The sequence below is a fragment of the Setaria italica genome, chromosome VIII, assembly GCF_000263155.2.
Source record: "Setaria italica strain Yugu1 chromosome VIII, Setaria_italica_v2.0, whole genome shotgun sequence".
NCBI classification, from domain to species: domain Eukaryota; kingdom Viridiplantae; phylum Streptophyta; class Magnoliopsida; order Poales; family Poaceae; genus Setaria; species Setaria italica.
Window position 1 is genome coordinate 23,506,642 of NC_028457.1, and position 17,193 is coordinate 23,523,834.

At 40.7% G+C, this 17,193-nt stretch overlaps 1 protein-coding gene across 5 annotated transcripts; it reads left to right on the forward strand.

Moving 5' to 3' along the window:
* Positions 1–4,220: 4,220 nt before the first annotated feature.
* LOC101784809 (ABC transporter I family member 11, chloroplastic) lies at positions 4,221–7,470 on the forward strand. 5 transcript variants are annotated; one of them, XM_022829425.1, is made up of 11 exons: positions 4,221–4,528; positions 4,621–4,684; positions 5,204–5,283; positions 5,354–5,405; positions 5,487–5,620; positions 5,731–5,845; positions 5,950–6,036; positions 6,151–6,301; positions 6,434–6,518; positions 6,696–6,801; positions 6,910–7,470. In XM_022829425.1, the coding sequence occupies exons 1-10, from the start codon at positions 4,458–4,460 to the stop codon at positions 6,772–6,774; spliced, it is 918 nt and encodes a 305-aa protein (XP_022685160.1). In that variant the 5' UTR covers positions 4,221–4,457; the 3' UTR covers positions 6,775–6,801; positions 6,910–7,470. The 5 variants fall into 5 exon arrangements, 4 of the variants coding, with proteins under 4 accessions (XP_022685160.1, XP_022685159.1, XP_004979295.1 ...); XM_022829424.1 differs by having other exon boundaries at positions 4,222–4,528; positions 6,696–6,788; XM_004979238.3 differs by having other exon boundaries at positions 4,223–4,528; positions 6,151–6,199; positions 6,696–6,788.
* Positions 7,471–17,193: the final 9,723 nt, after the last annotated feature.

Genomic DNA, 17,193 nt, shown 5'->3' on the forward strand with positions numbered 1-17,193 from the left:
ATTGTCCTAGGCAACGTGGTTGTACCCCTTGGTCAGGTGGTTTTGCCTGTTACCTTCGGGACCAAAGAACACTACCGGACAGAATACATCTGGTTCGATGTAGCTAATTTCAAAGCATCGTATCACGCTATCCTCGGAAGACCTGCTTTGGCCAAATTCATGGCAATCCCGCATTACGTGTACCTAGTACTCAAAATGCCGGGATCCAAGGGAATACTCTCCCTGCACGGAGACTTGAAGAGATCATACGACTGCGACACAAAAACCATGGAGCTGGCAGCGACTACTCAAGTACCAAATTCGATGATGCAAGTCTTCGCCACTTCCAAGAAACTGTACCCATCAGAACTCGAAATTCCAGAGAAGAAGTCAGGGGCAACCAAGGTCAAGCCGGCAAGCGAAGCCAACATCAAAGTCATTTACCTTGAGACTGGCGACAGCTCCAAGACAGCCCTGATTGGCTCAGGACTAGATCCTAAATAGGAAGCCGCGCTCGTCAGCTTCCTCTGGGCCAACCGAGACATCTTCACATGGAAACCATCAGATATGCTGGGAGTGCCCATGGAGTTGATCGAGCACTCACTAAATGTGGATCCCAAAGCTACGCCAAAATGACAACGATTACGCTGATTCGCCCAAGACAGAAGAGAAGCAATAAAAAAGGAGTTAGCCAAACTACTTGCGGCGGGCTTCATAAAGGAAGTCTATCATCCAGAGTGGCTTCATAAAGGAAGTATATCATGGGCACCGGCAGCTGGATTTCCTTTTTATTCTCTACCTTCCTCTTCTTGCTCTCTGTTGCCTTGCTCGACGTTGCCTTCTTCCCCATTCATGCTGTCACGAGGGTCTTCTTGCGCATGCGCTCGGGGGCTAAGCGGTGGGGGCCGATGGCACTCGAGCTCAAGGATCGGGCAAGTGGCAGCGCTAGGGCTACAGTGTGGAAGATGAAAGAGTAGATGGCTCGGGTGAAATGGAAGGGATGATTTCCTCCACTATTTATAATCGCAGCACAGTTAAAGCAGTGGCGAGATTAATGGGAATATTTCGTTTTTAAAACACTTGAAGATTTCGCACCTAGCTGACGGTTTCCAATTTTTTTTTAAGAGATAAGGTTACTATTGGCGAACGATCACGTTAACCAGAGGTTGACCCTTATACCCAAACTTGTCATGTAACCGCTCGGGGGCTGCGTGCCACACGCCCATCGGCTAAAATGTTTTTTCTTTGAGTTTTAAGGGAAAAGAGATGCAAAATTACAGATTAACCCTCAGCCTGATTCTTCGATTCAACATAAGGCTCGGGGGCTACTCCATATGAAGTGCGCACTTCCATATAAAATTTAAGATTGAAGATTCAAGACCAAATTAAATGAGGCTTGAGCACATTCTAGCCGCATCGCAGTACTCGAGTACATTTGAAAACTCAACCCGATGGAGTACTCGAAGAGCACCAAAAATTAGTCGGAGAAGGCTACAAAAGTACTCAGGACTACTGCATTTGACTAAAAAGTATTCGGGGACTTGTCATACATACATCTATGGGCCCACCAGAAGTTTGAACAGTCATAGATACAGGGTTGTACACCGAGATCTGTCATTCATGAAGACTACAGTGTAGGACAGCGTAGTCTACGTGGAGGACAAGAACTAGTCAAGGATTAGGAAACTACTCGTAGCAATTAGAGTAGGACTCACTAGTTGAATCGGACTAGTATTCTTATAAACAACTGACCTGTAACCCTACCCTCAGCAATACAAGGCGAGGCAGGGACCCCCTCCAAACAAGTTCAATTCAACCAACACATAGGACTTAGGGTATTATGCAATCTAACAACCCGAACCTATCTAAATCATGTGTTCGAGTTCACCTTTGAGTTCCTAATCTCGACGAGCCCCACGCACTAAACACTACCTCGGGTACCCCCCTCGGTAGGTTGCCAGGTCTAAACATCGACACCGTCGTCACCGTCTGAGCCGTCATCGCCACCATAGCCGTCATCACTGCCGCATCTTGACCACGCCTCTGAGCCTCGCCGCATCCCACTGAACCTCCAACCCTCGCCGCATCCCGCCACCAGCCGCCCTCGTCGGAACCAAATCGCTCTTCGCTGTAGCGAGTATGGGGCGCTACCGCAGATCCGCTGCTCGACCGCCGCCATCGCCAGTCCACGGTGCGCCGCTGCTCTTCACTGCAGCGAGTGAGGGGAGCCGCCGCAGATCCTGAAGTGTTGTGACTATGAAAATAGGTATTAGGATAAGTGGTTCCTTAAGTGTTGTGACTGTGAAAATCGATTTCCACGAGCGTCTATTTAATTTTGCTGTTGTGAAAATTGTCCATTTAATTTCTTCGTGCCTTGGATGGTAGATGGGTTACATTCACTTCAATAGAAAGTGCTAGCTCCTCGTGTCCTAGATGTGCAGCACGGCTGCCATCTTATTTAGCATCCATCTCCCTCATCATGGCCCCCGGCAGGGTACGGCAGCGCTTAAGATTCCTGTCTCTGACTAGGCACGCCTGCCTGAACATGCCCACTCGTTACATTACATGAACCGGCTTATTTGCATTGTGTGCGCTTCGTGACGCCGACCCTATCACTACCAGGGGTACAGGGCCACACCTTGCAAGTGATCGACCGTGTTGTTGTCGCTCCATGATCTTGCGTGCGTACGTGTGCAGGTGACACATGGGCATCTTGGAGATAGGGATTGGTCGTTACATCAACCGGAATCCGTACGCGTGTGCTCCTTTCGCCACCGGTGACGAGTGCCTCAATTGCCTCCAATTGCCTCCAATAACCAACCTAACAATGGTGTTCCATTTATACTAGCCCTTGGAGATCATGGGTCCTTTGCACGGCTTTTCAAATCTGCGGACGTTTATTCGTGTCACGCATTTGGTGGAGCCACCGAGACCATGGCAAAAGTGCTGCATCAGCATCATCCCTTCATGCGTGTTGTCCTCGGCAAAGAGGCGCCTTCGTCATTGTCGTCCATGCCGACATTGCTCCGTGAGGAGAGGCAAGAGACGAGAGCAACATAGGAGATATATCATAACGTGACGTAACTTAGGTAACAACAATATAATGGTCTTACTTGTAGAGATAATTCATGTTTATATATCCGGGTTTAATTTCAAGGCTCGGCACAAGCGCTCATATTTTCCCTAAGGCCCCGTTTGGATCCAAGGAATTGGAATCTATTTAATGGAGTAGGCTAATTTATGTTGGAATGTGGCATTCCACAACTTTCCAAAGTTTAGATATAAGCCTATCTTAAATTCATGGGGTGGGAGATGGAAATTGATTCTATAGATTATAGTTATTAGATGGAATTCAATTCTTATAGCACACTCTTAGACTCGCTTCTCTATAGTAGAAGTGCAGCATACAAGTATCTCTCCCATATCACCAACTATAATATACAACTATATTCCACATACAATTATATTAGCTTAATTAATTTGTGTCTAAATTATGATTATTAGGATGGAATTCAATTCCAATGATCCAAACGGGGCCTAATTGAATTTTTTTACAAATATAGTCGTGCAGGTGCACTCAGTGGTAAAGCACGTGGCCACGCAAATTGAGGGTGGATTTCTTAGGAGTGTTTGTTTCTTTAGAAGGACCTAAAATTCCTGTCACATCAAATGTTTAGATACTAATTAGGAGTATTAAATATTGACTAATTACAAAATCAACTGCACATGTGGGGACTAATTTGCGAGACGAATCTATAAAGCCTAATTAGTCCATGATTTGACAATGTGATGCTACAATAACTATTTGCTCATGATTGATTAATTAGGTTTAATAGATTCGTCTCGTGAATTAGCCTCCATCTGTGTAGCTCATCTTTAGTCCTCATAATTAACATCTGAATATTTGATGTGATACGAACTGGTCCATGGAACCAAACACCCCTTATTAACGTGTCTAGCTCAAGCACACTCAGTCTCAAAGTAGATGTGTCATGAGTGCGTGTTTGCAGCCTATACTTGATAAAGACACAGCCAGGGGTGACAACTAGAAATGGAATATGTATTTTTTGGGTAAAAAAATGGGATATGTGAGAGAAAGAGAAACTGAATTCAGCAAACGAAAAGGTTGGTTTTATATTAGGCAAAGATTGAAAAAAAAATAAAAAACAGAATGGAAATAACGAGCCCATGACGTGAAAGCAGCTCAGCTGGCCTAACATTAGCATATAGGCCCATTAACGTCTCGACCCGTTATCCCTTCTTCCTTCTTCCCCTTCACCCACTCACCGGCGTTTAGCCGGATTTGACCTCACCCCTTCCTCTTCCTCCCAGCCGCCCGCCGCCCGCCTTCGTCCGTGCTCCCGCCCCACTCTCCGGGACCGCCACCACGAACCCGAGGCTTCCTTGGACCTTCGATGAGCACCCGAGCAAGCCCGTGAGGGGGGCGGCCCGGTTCCTCCGAAGCTCCGTTCTCCGCCATGCTCGCCGCGGCCGCGGCGGTGGCCGCCCCGCCGACGGCTTCTTATTACTCCCCTGTGAAACCGTCCAGGTAAGCCCGGTCGTCCTTCAATTAGATTTTCTCTTCTCGTGGGCATACTCGTTGATTGAATTTTTGTCTGTAACTATTCTGTTCTGTCACAGGAGATGGAGGGTTTCTTGGAGCTGTCGCGCGGCAACGGTCGAGGCTGGGTACTCCCAATTGGAGGTGCGCAATTGCCTATTTCGCTTCCTTCTTTTTATTTGCATTTGGATTTTGAGTGCTCGCAATTCGATCTGGGAACAGTAGTGTATTCAGGTCTGCTGAATTGGTATTTGGTACGAGTGGGCTGGAGTTCGGCTCCCAAAGGTCATCAAATTTGGAATGGAGACAAGCTTAATTAGACCTTCAGTTTTGTTGAATATCCTTAAAATCAACCTTGAGACTTCAAGGATAGTAATGGTAATCAGCTTGCTAACTCTAATAAAAAACTGAAGTGGAGGGAACTGTCATACAGGACTCAATAGCAAGTTTTCTGCACTGCTTTCACAATTTGATGTTCGTAAATTTCTTGAATGTTGCATACATTGCATCACTTTACTCTTTATTCTTTTTTGCTATGAGTTCGCATGACTGCTGATCTAGAAAAGCATCTGCCTAGTAGCATCTATGCAATATGCTACCCTACATATATGATTGAGCCTTTTGCATTTATTGTAAAATAAAGTGAACATCATTTTCTTTCAGGTAAGAAAAGTTACCTATCGCCCTCCTGGAACTGAACATAACTTGTTAAATGAAATTAACCTCTCCCTTCGGGAGAAAAGGTAAGCATATTTGCCCTGGAATAATTGTATTTCTGGCAGATTTTATATTACTAACACTGTATTTGTGCAGTTTTGGTTTGATATTTGGACGGAGTGGGAGTGGAAAGACCACCCTTTTACAGGTGCACACTGAATGCTGCATGGCGTTGCAAAATTTCCTTGTTACCTGTCTTTCGTCTTGATGTAAAATTTTGATGTCTCAGCTTTTGGCTGGTCTATCAGAACCTACCTCTGGGTCTATTTGCATTCAGAAGTATGATGATAGTGGAAATCCTATTGGCTTGTCTGAAATGCTAACTTCTCAAAGAGTTGGAATCGTATTTCAGTTTCCTGAGAGGTTTGAACTACTACTTTCATGAAAATTAAGTAAAGTGGCCATGATTGCCTATAGACTGTAGCGCTTGAAAATTTTGCTGAAACATAAGAGTCTATCGTATCCTGTTATAGGTACTTCTTAGCAGATACTGTACTTGAAGAAGTTACTTTTGGATGGCCTAGGCAGAAGGCCGATCTCCTATTCAAAGAACAGCTTGCTAAAAATCTTCAAAATGCCTTGAACTTGGTACTGCTTACCTCACAATCCTTTACCTTTTGTACTTATTAGGAAATTTTTTAAAATACAAATTATTTCACAATTTAACTTGATGTTGGGGTGAAACATACTAGGTTGGTCTGACAACCATTTCATTAGATGAAGATCCACAGTCTCTAAGTGGTGGGTTTAAGAGGCGACTTGCTTTGGCAATTCAACTGGTAATGTATTTATTGGTTTATTTGGAATTGATATTCTATCTCTTCTCTTTGCTTTTCTAAGAAACAAGATATCTGAATGTTTATGCTGCCTTTATTTATTTTTCTATTTTGTAGGTTCAAACTCCTGATCTATTGCTGCTTGATGAGCCACTTGCTGGTCTAGGTAGTGATTATATTAATCAGACCAAATCAGTACGTGATTTGGTTACCATATTCATCAAACCAGTCATTGAATTGCTTTTTGTTAATTCATTCATCTCTGCTGGTTAGTGCATGTTTGCTTGTGTACAGTACTATCTCTGGTGCTGTTGCCAGGATTGATGTCAAGAGCCAAATACTATGCTGAAATTTATATCTTGTAGTGGAGGTGTTTACTAATTTACTATTTAAATGTCAGATTGGAAGGCTCGGGCTGATGTTGTGAATCTCCTGAAGGACCTAAAGAAACACCACACAATACTGGTTGTAAGTCACGATCTGAGGTAATTTTAAACCCACAATATGGAAGAGAATGGTTTCTATCTGTACACTACATTAAGAAAGCCATAGTGAATGATCTATGAATCATGTTGGTTGTTTTGCCTCCATTCAGCTGAAAGCAAACAGCTTCTAATCTCACTGATGAACTACCAAAATGCCTGATTGAAAATATTTTGTAGGGAACTATATCCACTAGTAGATCGCTCATGGAGAATGCAAATGGGAGGGAGTTTGAAGGAGGAAAGTTTGCCTGTGTAAAGATGTACTTATTGGTATAGCTGTCAGGCATGCTGGCTGGATGAACATTACTGGCCATCCGAATCTATTAAGATCAACTACTTTTATAAACTTGGGTGTGATCGAGTATTTGGTAATATGTGATGACTTGTGCAGATCGAGAATCTGGAGACGGAAAATGCTAGAAAACTTCGATGGAGAGATCATGGACATTAATCCCAAACTTTGACTGCTGGAACGGAGAACAGTTTTGTGAGTTGTCATGCAGACCTTGTCGAGCTAACACGATTGTTGAACAGTGCTATTGAAATTTGAATTGAGGATCCAGCTATAGCTCCTTGTTGCACACATGAGTGACGAAGATGGTGAAGCCTTGTGGATTTTGGAAGATGGGTCAAAATGATGATGATAATGGTGTTGGCATTTACACTGGAGAGATTCAGAGAACCTCGTTTACTTTTACTATTAGTAGAGTTGGCATCGGAATTGTTTTCTTACAAAGTTGTTATGCTGGAAGAATATATTGTGCACTCACAGAGTCTTTCCCTCCAAAGATCTTTGACCTGCTATAACCTCCTCTTTTCTCCATGACTTCTGAGATAGGAGGAGCAATCTCAGTCATACAGTAAGGTTTCTGAATGTCTGTTTACCTAGGTCCAAAATGGTGGTCAGCAAATTCTCTTCCCAATGTGAATCCATGCATACAATTTGTGCTTAGCGTCATGTTCTGCTTCAGCTTCACGCCAATCTCATACAATATTCACAAGACAAGTTATAAACGTGTCATTTTTAGAAACAAAGTTACGCTACTGAGGGTTACTAGTGCCATGTAGTTTACCTACATCAGAGTACATGTACAAAATGAGAAACTTTCCTCTGCCTTCTAGACTCCTATTGTCACCTTCGCAGCTCATCTTTATTCCAACAATTGTAAACCCCACGTGCTTACATCCACGTCACTACATCGCCACCACATCACTAGAAGGGAGGTATGTTTGATTTAGTCAGTACTGTGAATGTTAAACAAGTCATGCTATCCAAGATCCTGCAAAAGAGCCAAAGGATCTTGTAAACAGGACACCTCTTCTGATCAGGACCATCGCTGGTCCATTTGAAACTTCTCTCAGGAAGGCTCCTGGAACCTGATAAACTTGGGAAGATTTGGTAGGTCAGGTCGCCCTCTCTGCTGGATAGATTGGTGGTGTATTTTTCCACATGAAAGGACCATGCTACCGGTTGGTCTACTTTATCATTTTCCTTGTGCTGCTTTCCTTTGGTCTGTTGAGCCTTTGGACATGTCAGCATCAGTTCTCAGATTGATTGAGCCTTCTGATTGATGAAAGAAAACGCCAATGGTGGCTACCCAAGGAGCATGGAGATAACTCAGTGCCCAACCATATATATGGTTGCTGTTGTTTGCTAAAGTAGAAACAAGAACCTGTGAGGATAAACAGAACATATCATGGCAGTAAGGTTTTCTGGGCTATTCTTGATATACCTCAAAGAAATCCTGCTCTGGCAAGGATTTAAACAAATGGAAGAACTAAACTAAAATGTAAACAGTGATTAAAATAATAGCTTGGAGATTTTGTGGGGGTATTATTTGAATAATTTTTTTCCCGTAATGGCTAATGGCCTCCAAATGGCTATAGATACTTTGTGATGCGGGCTACTATTTGATAATACACTCTGTGCCTCTACTAGAAATTAATTTCAGTGAGTGTCATCTACCAGAAAATAGGATCATGTACCTTGTCTTAACGATTAAGAAAGTACCTATAAATAGGCCATGACTGTTCTTTGAACACCTTTAATATTGCTGCAGTGGATAGATGTTTCTTAGAGATGAGATTGCTTACCACGAATACCACACGGATAGATGTATCTGATCGTGTTAAAATTGTACAAACAAATATGTTCAGTCAAGAAAGTACTAGGATTAGTATGTAGCAGTAGTTTCATTTTAGTCGGTACTAAGTAATTGGCAAAGATTGTATGATAAAACAGTGTCAAAAGAAGTGAAACTTTTTTGTAAATTTCAGGGAGAAAGGACTACTCTCGAAATCTAAAACTTGCAACTTACAAACTTCCCTGCAGGGCGGGGGTGGGGGGTGCAAAAAAATTGTCATATTCATTCCATTCATCCAGTTAGCCTCTATCTTCACTGCCAAATATTTTATTTCTAGAAATTCAGAATGGCAGAAGACTGCAGATTTCTTGTTGAAAAACAGGTTCTCCACAAATTCCCTGGTTTTGGACCTGGTTATGGTTTCAAAGGCCATATATTCCATCTTACTAAATAAAGAAAAAAATTGCATGTTTCCTCATCCATCTAGTAGTATGTTGATATATATCTCGTATTTAATATTAGATTCGATGTTACTATGATGGGGCCTGGGACAACCGAGCAATAATAGCCGTTAGATAAAGTGGTTGCACCCCGTACCCACCAGGATCAAACTCTTAAGGTTTGAAGCCTTGTGTGTCCTATTAATATAGCTTTTTCTAGTGGTAGGTGACATGCCCGTTGACAACATGGTGATCTAAACATCTATCGTTACAACCTTCCATAAGAGTAGTGTGTATGCTTATGCGTTCGAAAGGGTGAATGTGAAGGGTGAGTACAGTTCTCGCGGTAACTATCCGTGTGTAGAATGCTACTATAATCTAGAATTATCTTGTCCGTTATCTGTTAAGGGCAATCTTAATGGGAATCACATCTTGGTGTGGTGGTGGTGCGTGTGATGCATGCCACCTACAATGTTTAAATCTTGGTGCTCATGATTTCTTACCAAAGAGATGAATTACACTCTTTCTTCTTGTTTCTTTTGTTTAATTTCCATCCAAGGCTTTGTCGCTGTGAGTGTGTGACAGACCTTAGAATGTCTGAACTGGGATAACTGTATATTCTTTACAAATGTAAGGAGACAAATCCATTAGTTGGCCTTAATTGAAAGAATCCAGGGAGGAGCATCAGACTGAAAACGAGTTCATTACCAGGTGAACGACGATGAAACACCGTACCAAAGCACGTCCACTAGACAAGATCGAGCAGACCACAAAGTGGATTACTACTAAACATGGTTGATTAATCCGCACTAAAGGCTGCAGAGACAAACACTGGCATATCTGGGCGACAGTGACACTTGGATACTTGTTTCATTCCTAGTCCAAAACTTTCTACAAGTCCACCGCAGGAACTATTCTATACCGGAAGAAGGGAAGAAACCACGGTAAAAGCAAACTTGTACAAAATTCTCATACCAGCGTGGAACACTTGTTTCCACTAATGTCTTTTTACTATTACTTTTTGCAACATTGTTGCCTATAAGTTATCTAATCCAGGTATGGATCGGAGAGACTGAAAATGTTTGAAGAGGAGTTGCTAATTAATTAATTATTTCTACTCATATATAATGCCCTTGAGGCTATGTAATAAGAATGAAAAATGAAGCGGCAAAACCTAAGAGCAGCTCCATTTTGCATGAGGTTTTTTATCACTCTGTAAATAGAGACAAAGATAACTATGCAGTGAAATGCCTCGATGTTAATTGATAGAAATAGGGATAACGACCAACCTTGTAGGTGGCGTCCTTGGTGTTTCTAAGCTCTTCTTATTCAGATGTCTTCAGGAATTGCAAAGCTCTTCTTGTTTAGTGGGCCTTCATGTTATATCCAAGGAAAAACTTGGAATCTACATGCTGTTGCTGACTGGGTTTGCTGATAGGTCCTGTTAAAAGTTAGTAGTGACAAAAAAGAATTGGTTAAACTTTGGTTTCAGTAATTTTCAAAAGAATTCTGTGGCCATGCATTTCAGTCAGTTAGTACTGCTATTTCAAGCAGATTTGGGTGGTTGGGAATTCAAATTTGATTTCAAGTATATGCTTTTGTGGCCAATGACCACGTATATTTTTGTTACCACCAGTATCTGGAAATCATGGCTATCCTTATGATCCTATTAATTTTTTTCGATCTAAAGAGATTTCACATCCCTGTGGTCCCAAATGCAGCGTGATGAGTTAAACCAGTAATTTACCGTGACAATCCAAGATATATTCAAATGCCTGGAACTCTGAATTTTGACCTGCAGAAGGATTGCACTTCTGTCTGCCAGCAGTGTATAGGCTGATGTGCCCCATGGAATAATGATGCTCATTTTCCACGGTAGGAATATAATGCTTGCTCTCATAGACCATGAGGATAGTTTGAATGCTTCAACGCTGGAAATTTCATTACCGTGGGTCCAGTGCCCCAACGCGTGCATGCATATATAGGGACAGCTGTCTGAACGAAATTAAGTTGTGTAGTGAAACAATATTATGAACCCTCAAGAAAAATAGAAAAGTTAATTTTGTAGGTTTAAACAGACTTGATAAATATTGCGATTCAAGTTAGAGTCGATTGGACGAAATTGCTGATGTTGATTTGTATCGTTACATTCTTTAATAATATAACTGTATATATACTACCTTTTTTTTGCTAACCAATATATACTAACAATGCTACTAATGAATCATCGGTAACTTTAAAGTGCACATACAAGATTAGTTATATTGTAACCTATTTTCTAAGAAAGAAAAGAACATTTATACAAGGCTAACTTTCTATGTACGTATTTCCAAAGAACTGGGTTGGATATGGCAAACTACCCCTACCTCGACGTATGGCTCCTTTTAATTTGTTGACATGGTCTTCATTCCTCATACCATCCATAATCCTATATCACCTTTCCCATTTTCATTCATTGACTCATGCGCATTGTCGCTGGATGCTTTGATGATATTGAAAACTCAAAGATACAGACATACATATTCACACAGAACACTTAAATACATTTGTTCATGATTGCATTGCCTACCACTCCACTTCTCCAATGTGAAGTCAGTCCTATGGAATCCCTGCTAGTAACCAGTGAATCTCATATATAGGAGATGACAAAATTGTTACCATCGAAGGATCGCGTAATGGACAAAGGAAGGTTTTTAAAAAATGTCTGATTCTGTGCCAAGCGTTTACCAAAACTCTAGAAATTGACTAACAATGTGGGTGAGCAACCATGCATCTTGCTTAGAAAGGAAAATATAAGATCTTGACTATTACTTATCAAGATTTCTCTCTCAAACAGATGCTAGCTCAAACCATGATTTTCTAAACAAATAATATAACTATCTCAAACCATGCTTTTCAATAAATAGTCACCTAATATTTGATACTAGATAAGTAGGTAGTTCGATATCACTGCCTGTGGTTTAATGCGATAAATAGCAACCAAATATTGGATTGATTTCATAATTTTCTTGGCCATCCCCCCAAGAAAAATCTGCGCTCTGACAGAAATTCTTGAAACAGGGTAGTGTATATTGCAAACTGGTTCTTAAGAACATTGTTGGGTAATTGCTCTCCCAAGACAAAGATGAAGGAAAAAACTGAATGATGAGCTTTCACGCATGTCTTGTCAGTGACAACTACCATAGTCATCCAGTAGAAAATGGGAGCATGCACTCATTCACGCTGCACATTTTCCTCCCCTCTTAACACGACATCCTGGGTTGTGGTCAAGTACATGCATGATGAGAATTTATGCATAGATATATGAGAATGGCTAATTATGGCAAACTACCTTAGTTACTAAGCTGTGTTCTTGGGATCAAGATTTGTTTGCACATTTCTTAGGGCATAAGGAAATTTAAGTGAAAGGAAATAGACGGCGTAACCACACGATAACAGCTGTAGATGAAATAATAATATGAAGGGGTAAAAGGAAGCTAAATGGTTTGACCTCAAGCCTTAACTTTCGTGACCTAACTTATCGTGTTTTGTTAGTCTATGCACATGCGCAACATCAACATCATATCCAGATCCATCACCATTAGTAGATGCACACCAGACCAGAACTTTGCCATCCAATCGGTTTTGTGTTGTATATTATTGTAACTGTATCATCATTCAATTATCCATCCTTTATTCTTGCTTGCAAAATAGCCCCTCTCACTCGTGTTCTGTTTTCCTTTAATTGCACTGCGAGTACTGTGCCAGCAGCCTCACTAGCACTATTGCCTTTTCAAACAAAGAGAGGCCCCATGATGGCATGGAGAATCCACATTTTAACCCAACTCAACCATGATCGGTGTTGTCTGTTGCTGAGGGGTGTCATCTATGATAGTTCAACTTATTGTATACATCCAAGTGAAAGATCGAAGCAAGTTTAGATGAATTTTTGACTTTGGTATGGGATCAATTATGCATTTTTAGTGTTTTAAAAGAAAGCTTCTAAGGTTCTAGGAGAAGTTAAAAGATTTTCCTTTTATTTTTTTGTTAATATAATTGAATTTCCTGAAATTTGAAGTCCCATATTTTAATTGTCGTTGGTTTTTTGTATTTTTGCCTATTGGCTTTTGTTTCAGGGAGGTGGTTGATTGTTGGAAAAAGCATTAGAGAGGTGGACCTTAGGGGGTGCCCATTTGCCAATGTTGGGGGGGGCAAAGGTAGCTTATTATTAATGCATGTATGGTCACAGCATCGACTATGAATGCTCAACATTGCTGCCCTAGCTTCATTCATATTCTGGTCCGAAAGGTATATCCCCATGCATTTGTATTATTTTATATAGACGACGGATAGTGTTTAATTTGGAACATAAGAATACTACAAAGAAATTTGTTTTAAATTTCTTGGGACAAGGGGGGGGGGGGGGAGACATAAAGGCAATGTAACATAACGTTTCTTGTTTTCACTATCGCAGAATGCCACACAGGTTGCAGGGTATCAGAAGAAGATTTCTCAAAACTCAAGGAGGAAAACTACTATAGGAACACTACCATATACGGCCTATTATAGCTGGTGCATTGATAAAACACTTTTTTAATTTAAGCTGAGATAACCCATGCAGATTAAAAGAACCAGCAATTATAAGTTGTCTACCAGTTCAAGTAATAAACCCCACAGGATACATACTAAGTGCTGGTTCATGAGGAAAACTGACAGTGATAATGGAGGAAGTTAAGTATTACAATCCATTCGTGTTAAAAGTGTCATTGATAACATATATCAGGCCGTCTTCAGAAATTCATAACTTTCTTTTTGCATGAATCTGGATGGAGACAAAATTTATATCAGAAATGTATCTCTTGAAAAAATCAACAACTTTGTAGTTGACATTTATTTCCATTTGATGTTACCTATAGGTTTCCAAATTTTTTATACAATTAATTTGATATCCATATATAATTAGGCTCAACTCATTTTGTCATGGTTCACTCATATCAGTATCTAACACTCCTCAACTATATGAAAAAGTATCAACCTAGTAATAGCATGGTAAAATGTAATAGGAAACATTTAAGTACTAAATATGGTTAACATATTGTACTTGTGTAGATGAACTGTGCTAATTAAAGTTCTGGTTCTCATGTAATATCTAGTACTCCAAACTATATGAAAAAAGGATTAACCTAGTAATATATAGCATGGTGAAATGATAATATGAAATAATTAAGCATTAAATATTTGTTGTATATATGAACTCCATAATTGAGTTCTCCTCTGACTTCCATGTGATCAACTCCGTTTCAACAGGTTAGATGAAATATAGAATTGTACGAAAACAAATAAGGTAGATAATTAATGTATGATGAAATGATAATTCATATGATGCTTAAGTCGGTTCATGTTGATGGGAACAAATTTGTTCGTGTTGAAACATTGGAAAGAAGTGCTGGTTGGCATGTTTGTTGCAACATATTCAAAAATTCATAAAATATGCATACAGAATCAATAAGAGCAACCTCATATAAAAATTGTATCCCTTGATGAGGTATAAAACTTTGTAGTTAATAACCTGTTTATTTAAATTTATATAGATATCAAAATAATGGTCCTAGACAAAAGGGTAAGAAAAATACATCGCATTGCAATCACAATTGCAAGTATTAGGTCAGATGGTATGGAAGCTTCGTACGAAGGTCGAGTCATAGATTTAACTACAAGAAACCACATGCACTTGTATTTTACACGGAAGGTTGCATAACCACATCGATGGTTGCCTGGATGAGGAGAGTTTTTTAATAAAAAAATGATTGGGCCCACAAAGTTGGATTATGGAATCAAGTATATATCAGTTACTCCCTCCGTTTCAAATTACAAGTTATTTTGGCTTTCCAAAAATGTTTTGTATACATCCAAACACCTATAAATTTAGAAAAGTCAAAACGACCTATAATCTGGGACGGATGGAGTATGAACCAGTAGTGATGGTAGTAGCATTGTCAGTCTACAACCAATATCTCATAAACCATCAGAGCCCAGTTTACGTGCAGAGTCAGACCTTGATTTTCAGAAGTCATGAAACAAGAGTCATCTGGAGTATAGTAATGTCAGGGTGGAAGCAGCAGCTAGCTGGTCGCCTGGTCCTAGTTAAATTTGAAGGAATAACCAAAGCCGCACGCTAATCAAGCTGACCATCAGTACGGAACGGGACGGATCCATCTTTAATTTTGAAGGCATTCGAAAAGTCCAGTCCCAGATCACAAGCAACTTTTGTTTCAAAATTAAACAAAACAAAGAAAACAAGCTAGAGCAAAAAAAGAAACAAAAATACCTGGTCGATCAGCAGAGGCGTTAGAGCTGCTGCAAAGTCAACATAACCCGGCCGATATTCTTTTTGTCCGCCACCGTGCCACGTAAGCACCGGCCTCCAAGCGCGTCATCGCTTATGCTCATGCTTTTTCTGCAACCACCACTTAGCAACTGATGCGCATGCAGCATATTTGTCTCATCCATCAAAATTCTCCCTGCATGCAGCATATTTGTCTCATGCATCAAAATCCGTACGTGCTCCAAGTCCAGGTACACACGACGAAGCTAACGAAAGGACGATATGCATGCGAGCGAGTGCATGCTGGTCCATGCATGTGGCTGGAAAAACGTACAAGCCGGCCGGCACAGTCGACACGTCGTTGCTGTACTATGCAAAACCGTGTGCAGGGTTACCGTGTCCCAAAGTGCCGAGATCGATCCATGCATTCATCACGACAATTGACAGGAGAATACGTGCAGATCGATGAATCTCAGAGGTCTGGTCCTGAAGTGTCGCTGCTGCTTGAGCTGGCTGCAGTGGCTACATGCGACGCGTGCGTGACTTGGACTCCAGACCCAAGGGGGTTCTCGCACGTTTCCGTGTCCCTGAGAACCGTGTGTGTGGCTGCTGGATCATGGAACGGGACATGGAATAATTTTTTTCAACCCGTAAACTGGTCGTCGTTGACCAGTTTATTATTTGTGCCGCGCTTTTGTCTTGTTACTCATTGATTTAGTTTCGTTCCAATTGTATTTCTTGCGTGCGTGCTTAATAATGCATTGTTAATCCAATTAAGGAAATTCATAGTTAAATAAAAAAATTTCCTAAAAAAATAATAGTACCTACGATTGAACTGCTAGTCAAATACCAAACTTTTCTCACAAGAATTAATAGTAAAGGCACCTAACTTCAACTAGCTAAATAATCAGTTTTCCTCAAAAAAAAAGTTAAATAATAAAGGTGCATGTGGTGACTTATGCTTATCAAGATCCTACAAATATGCAGGAGTTTAGAGGGATAAGATATGTGCGCGTACATGCATACATGAGGCATTGAGCGTTAATTTTTTGTGGCTAAAAACTTGCGACAATTGATGTTCTAGTTACACTTATTTTACCCATTTATTATTTTCTTTTTTGCAAATTTTCCCTTTCATATAGCATGGTGACTTTTATATTCGTCCGGATTATCTTAATTATAAGTTGCATAACATCATCTTACAAACACTACTTGTAGCTGGACAACTGTGTCACAATGCGTGATCTTAATTTTTCATTTCTCGGAGAAGAAACCCATTCAACGACATGTGAGAACGCTCAGATGCCGGTCGATCGAGCAGTCCCATAGAAGTTTCCATGAAATTCAAGTGACCTTGGGGCCATTTGGTCAACCCCAATGTTTCCTTTGACCAAGCTGGCTACATATATAATAGTACATCCTACTCCAAACTCGCTTGAGATCTTGAGCTTCTTACCCAACAGTTACTAGGTAGATTTTTCATGACAGCATACTCCTGCTGCTGACTGCTGAGTTGCTAGATTGTATAGAATAAGGTTCATTATATAGAATGGAAGATAATGCATGCTTCCAAAAGTTAGGACCATGCCTCGCTCGTCGTCAAATGGTTGAGTTTGCAGCTTGCTCAGATGCTTCCTCGCGACACCTTTCTTCTTCACTGTGAAACCATGCTTATAGAAATTTCAATGGATAAAACACGTGCACATATATGATAGCTTCAGGCTTCTAGGGCCCTTTCATCTGTCACAACTATTCCGTGCGCCCCCCACGAGCGTATATACTGTTCCAACCAAAATCTGGTCCGACTTTTACATAGTAGTAGCAATTTTGTACCCAATACATGCCCC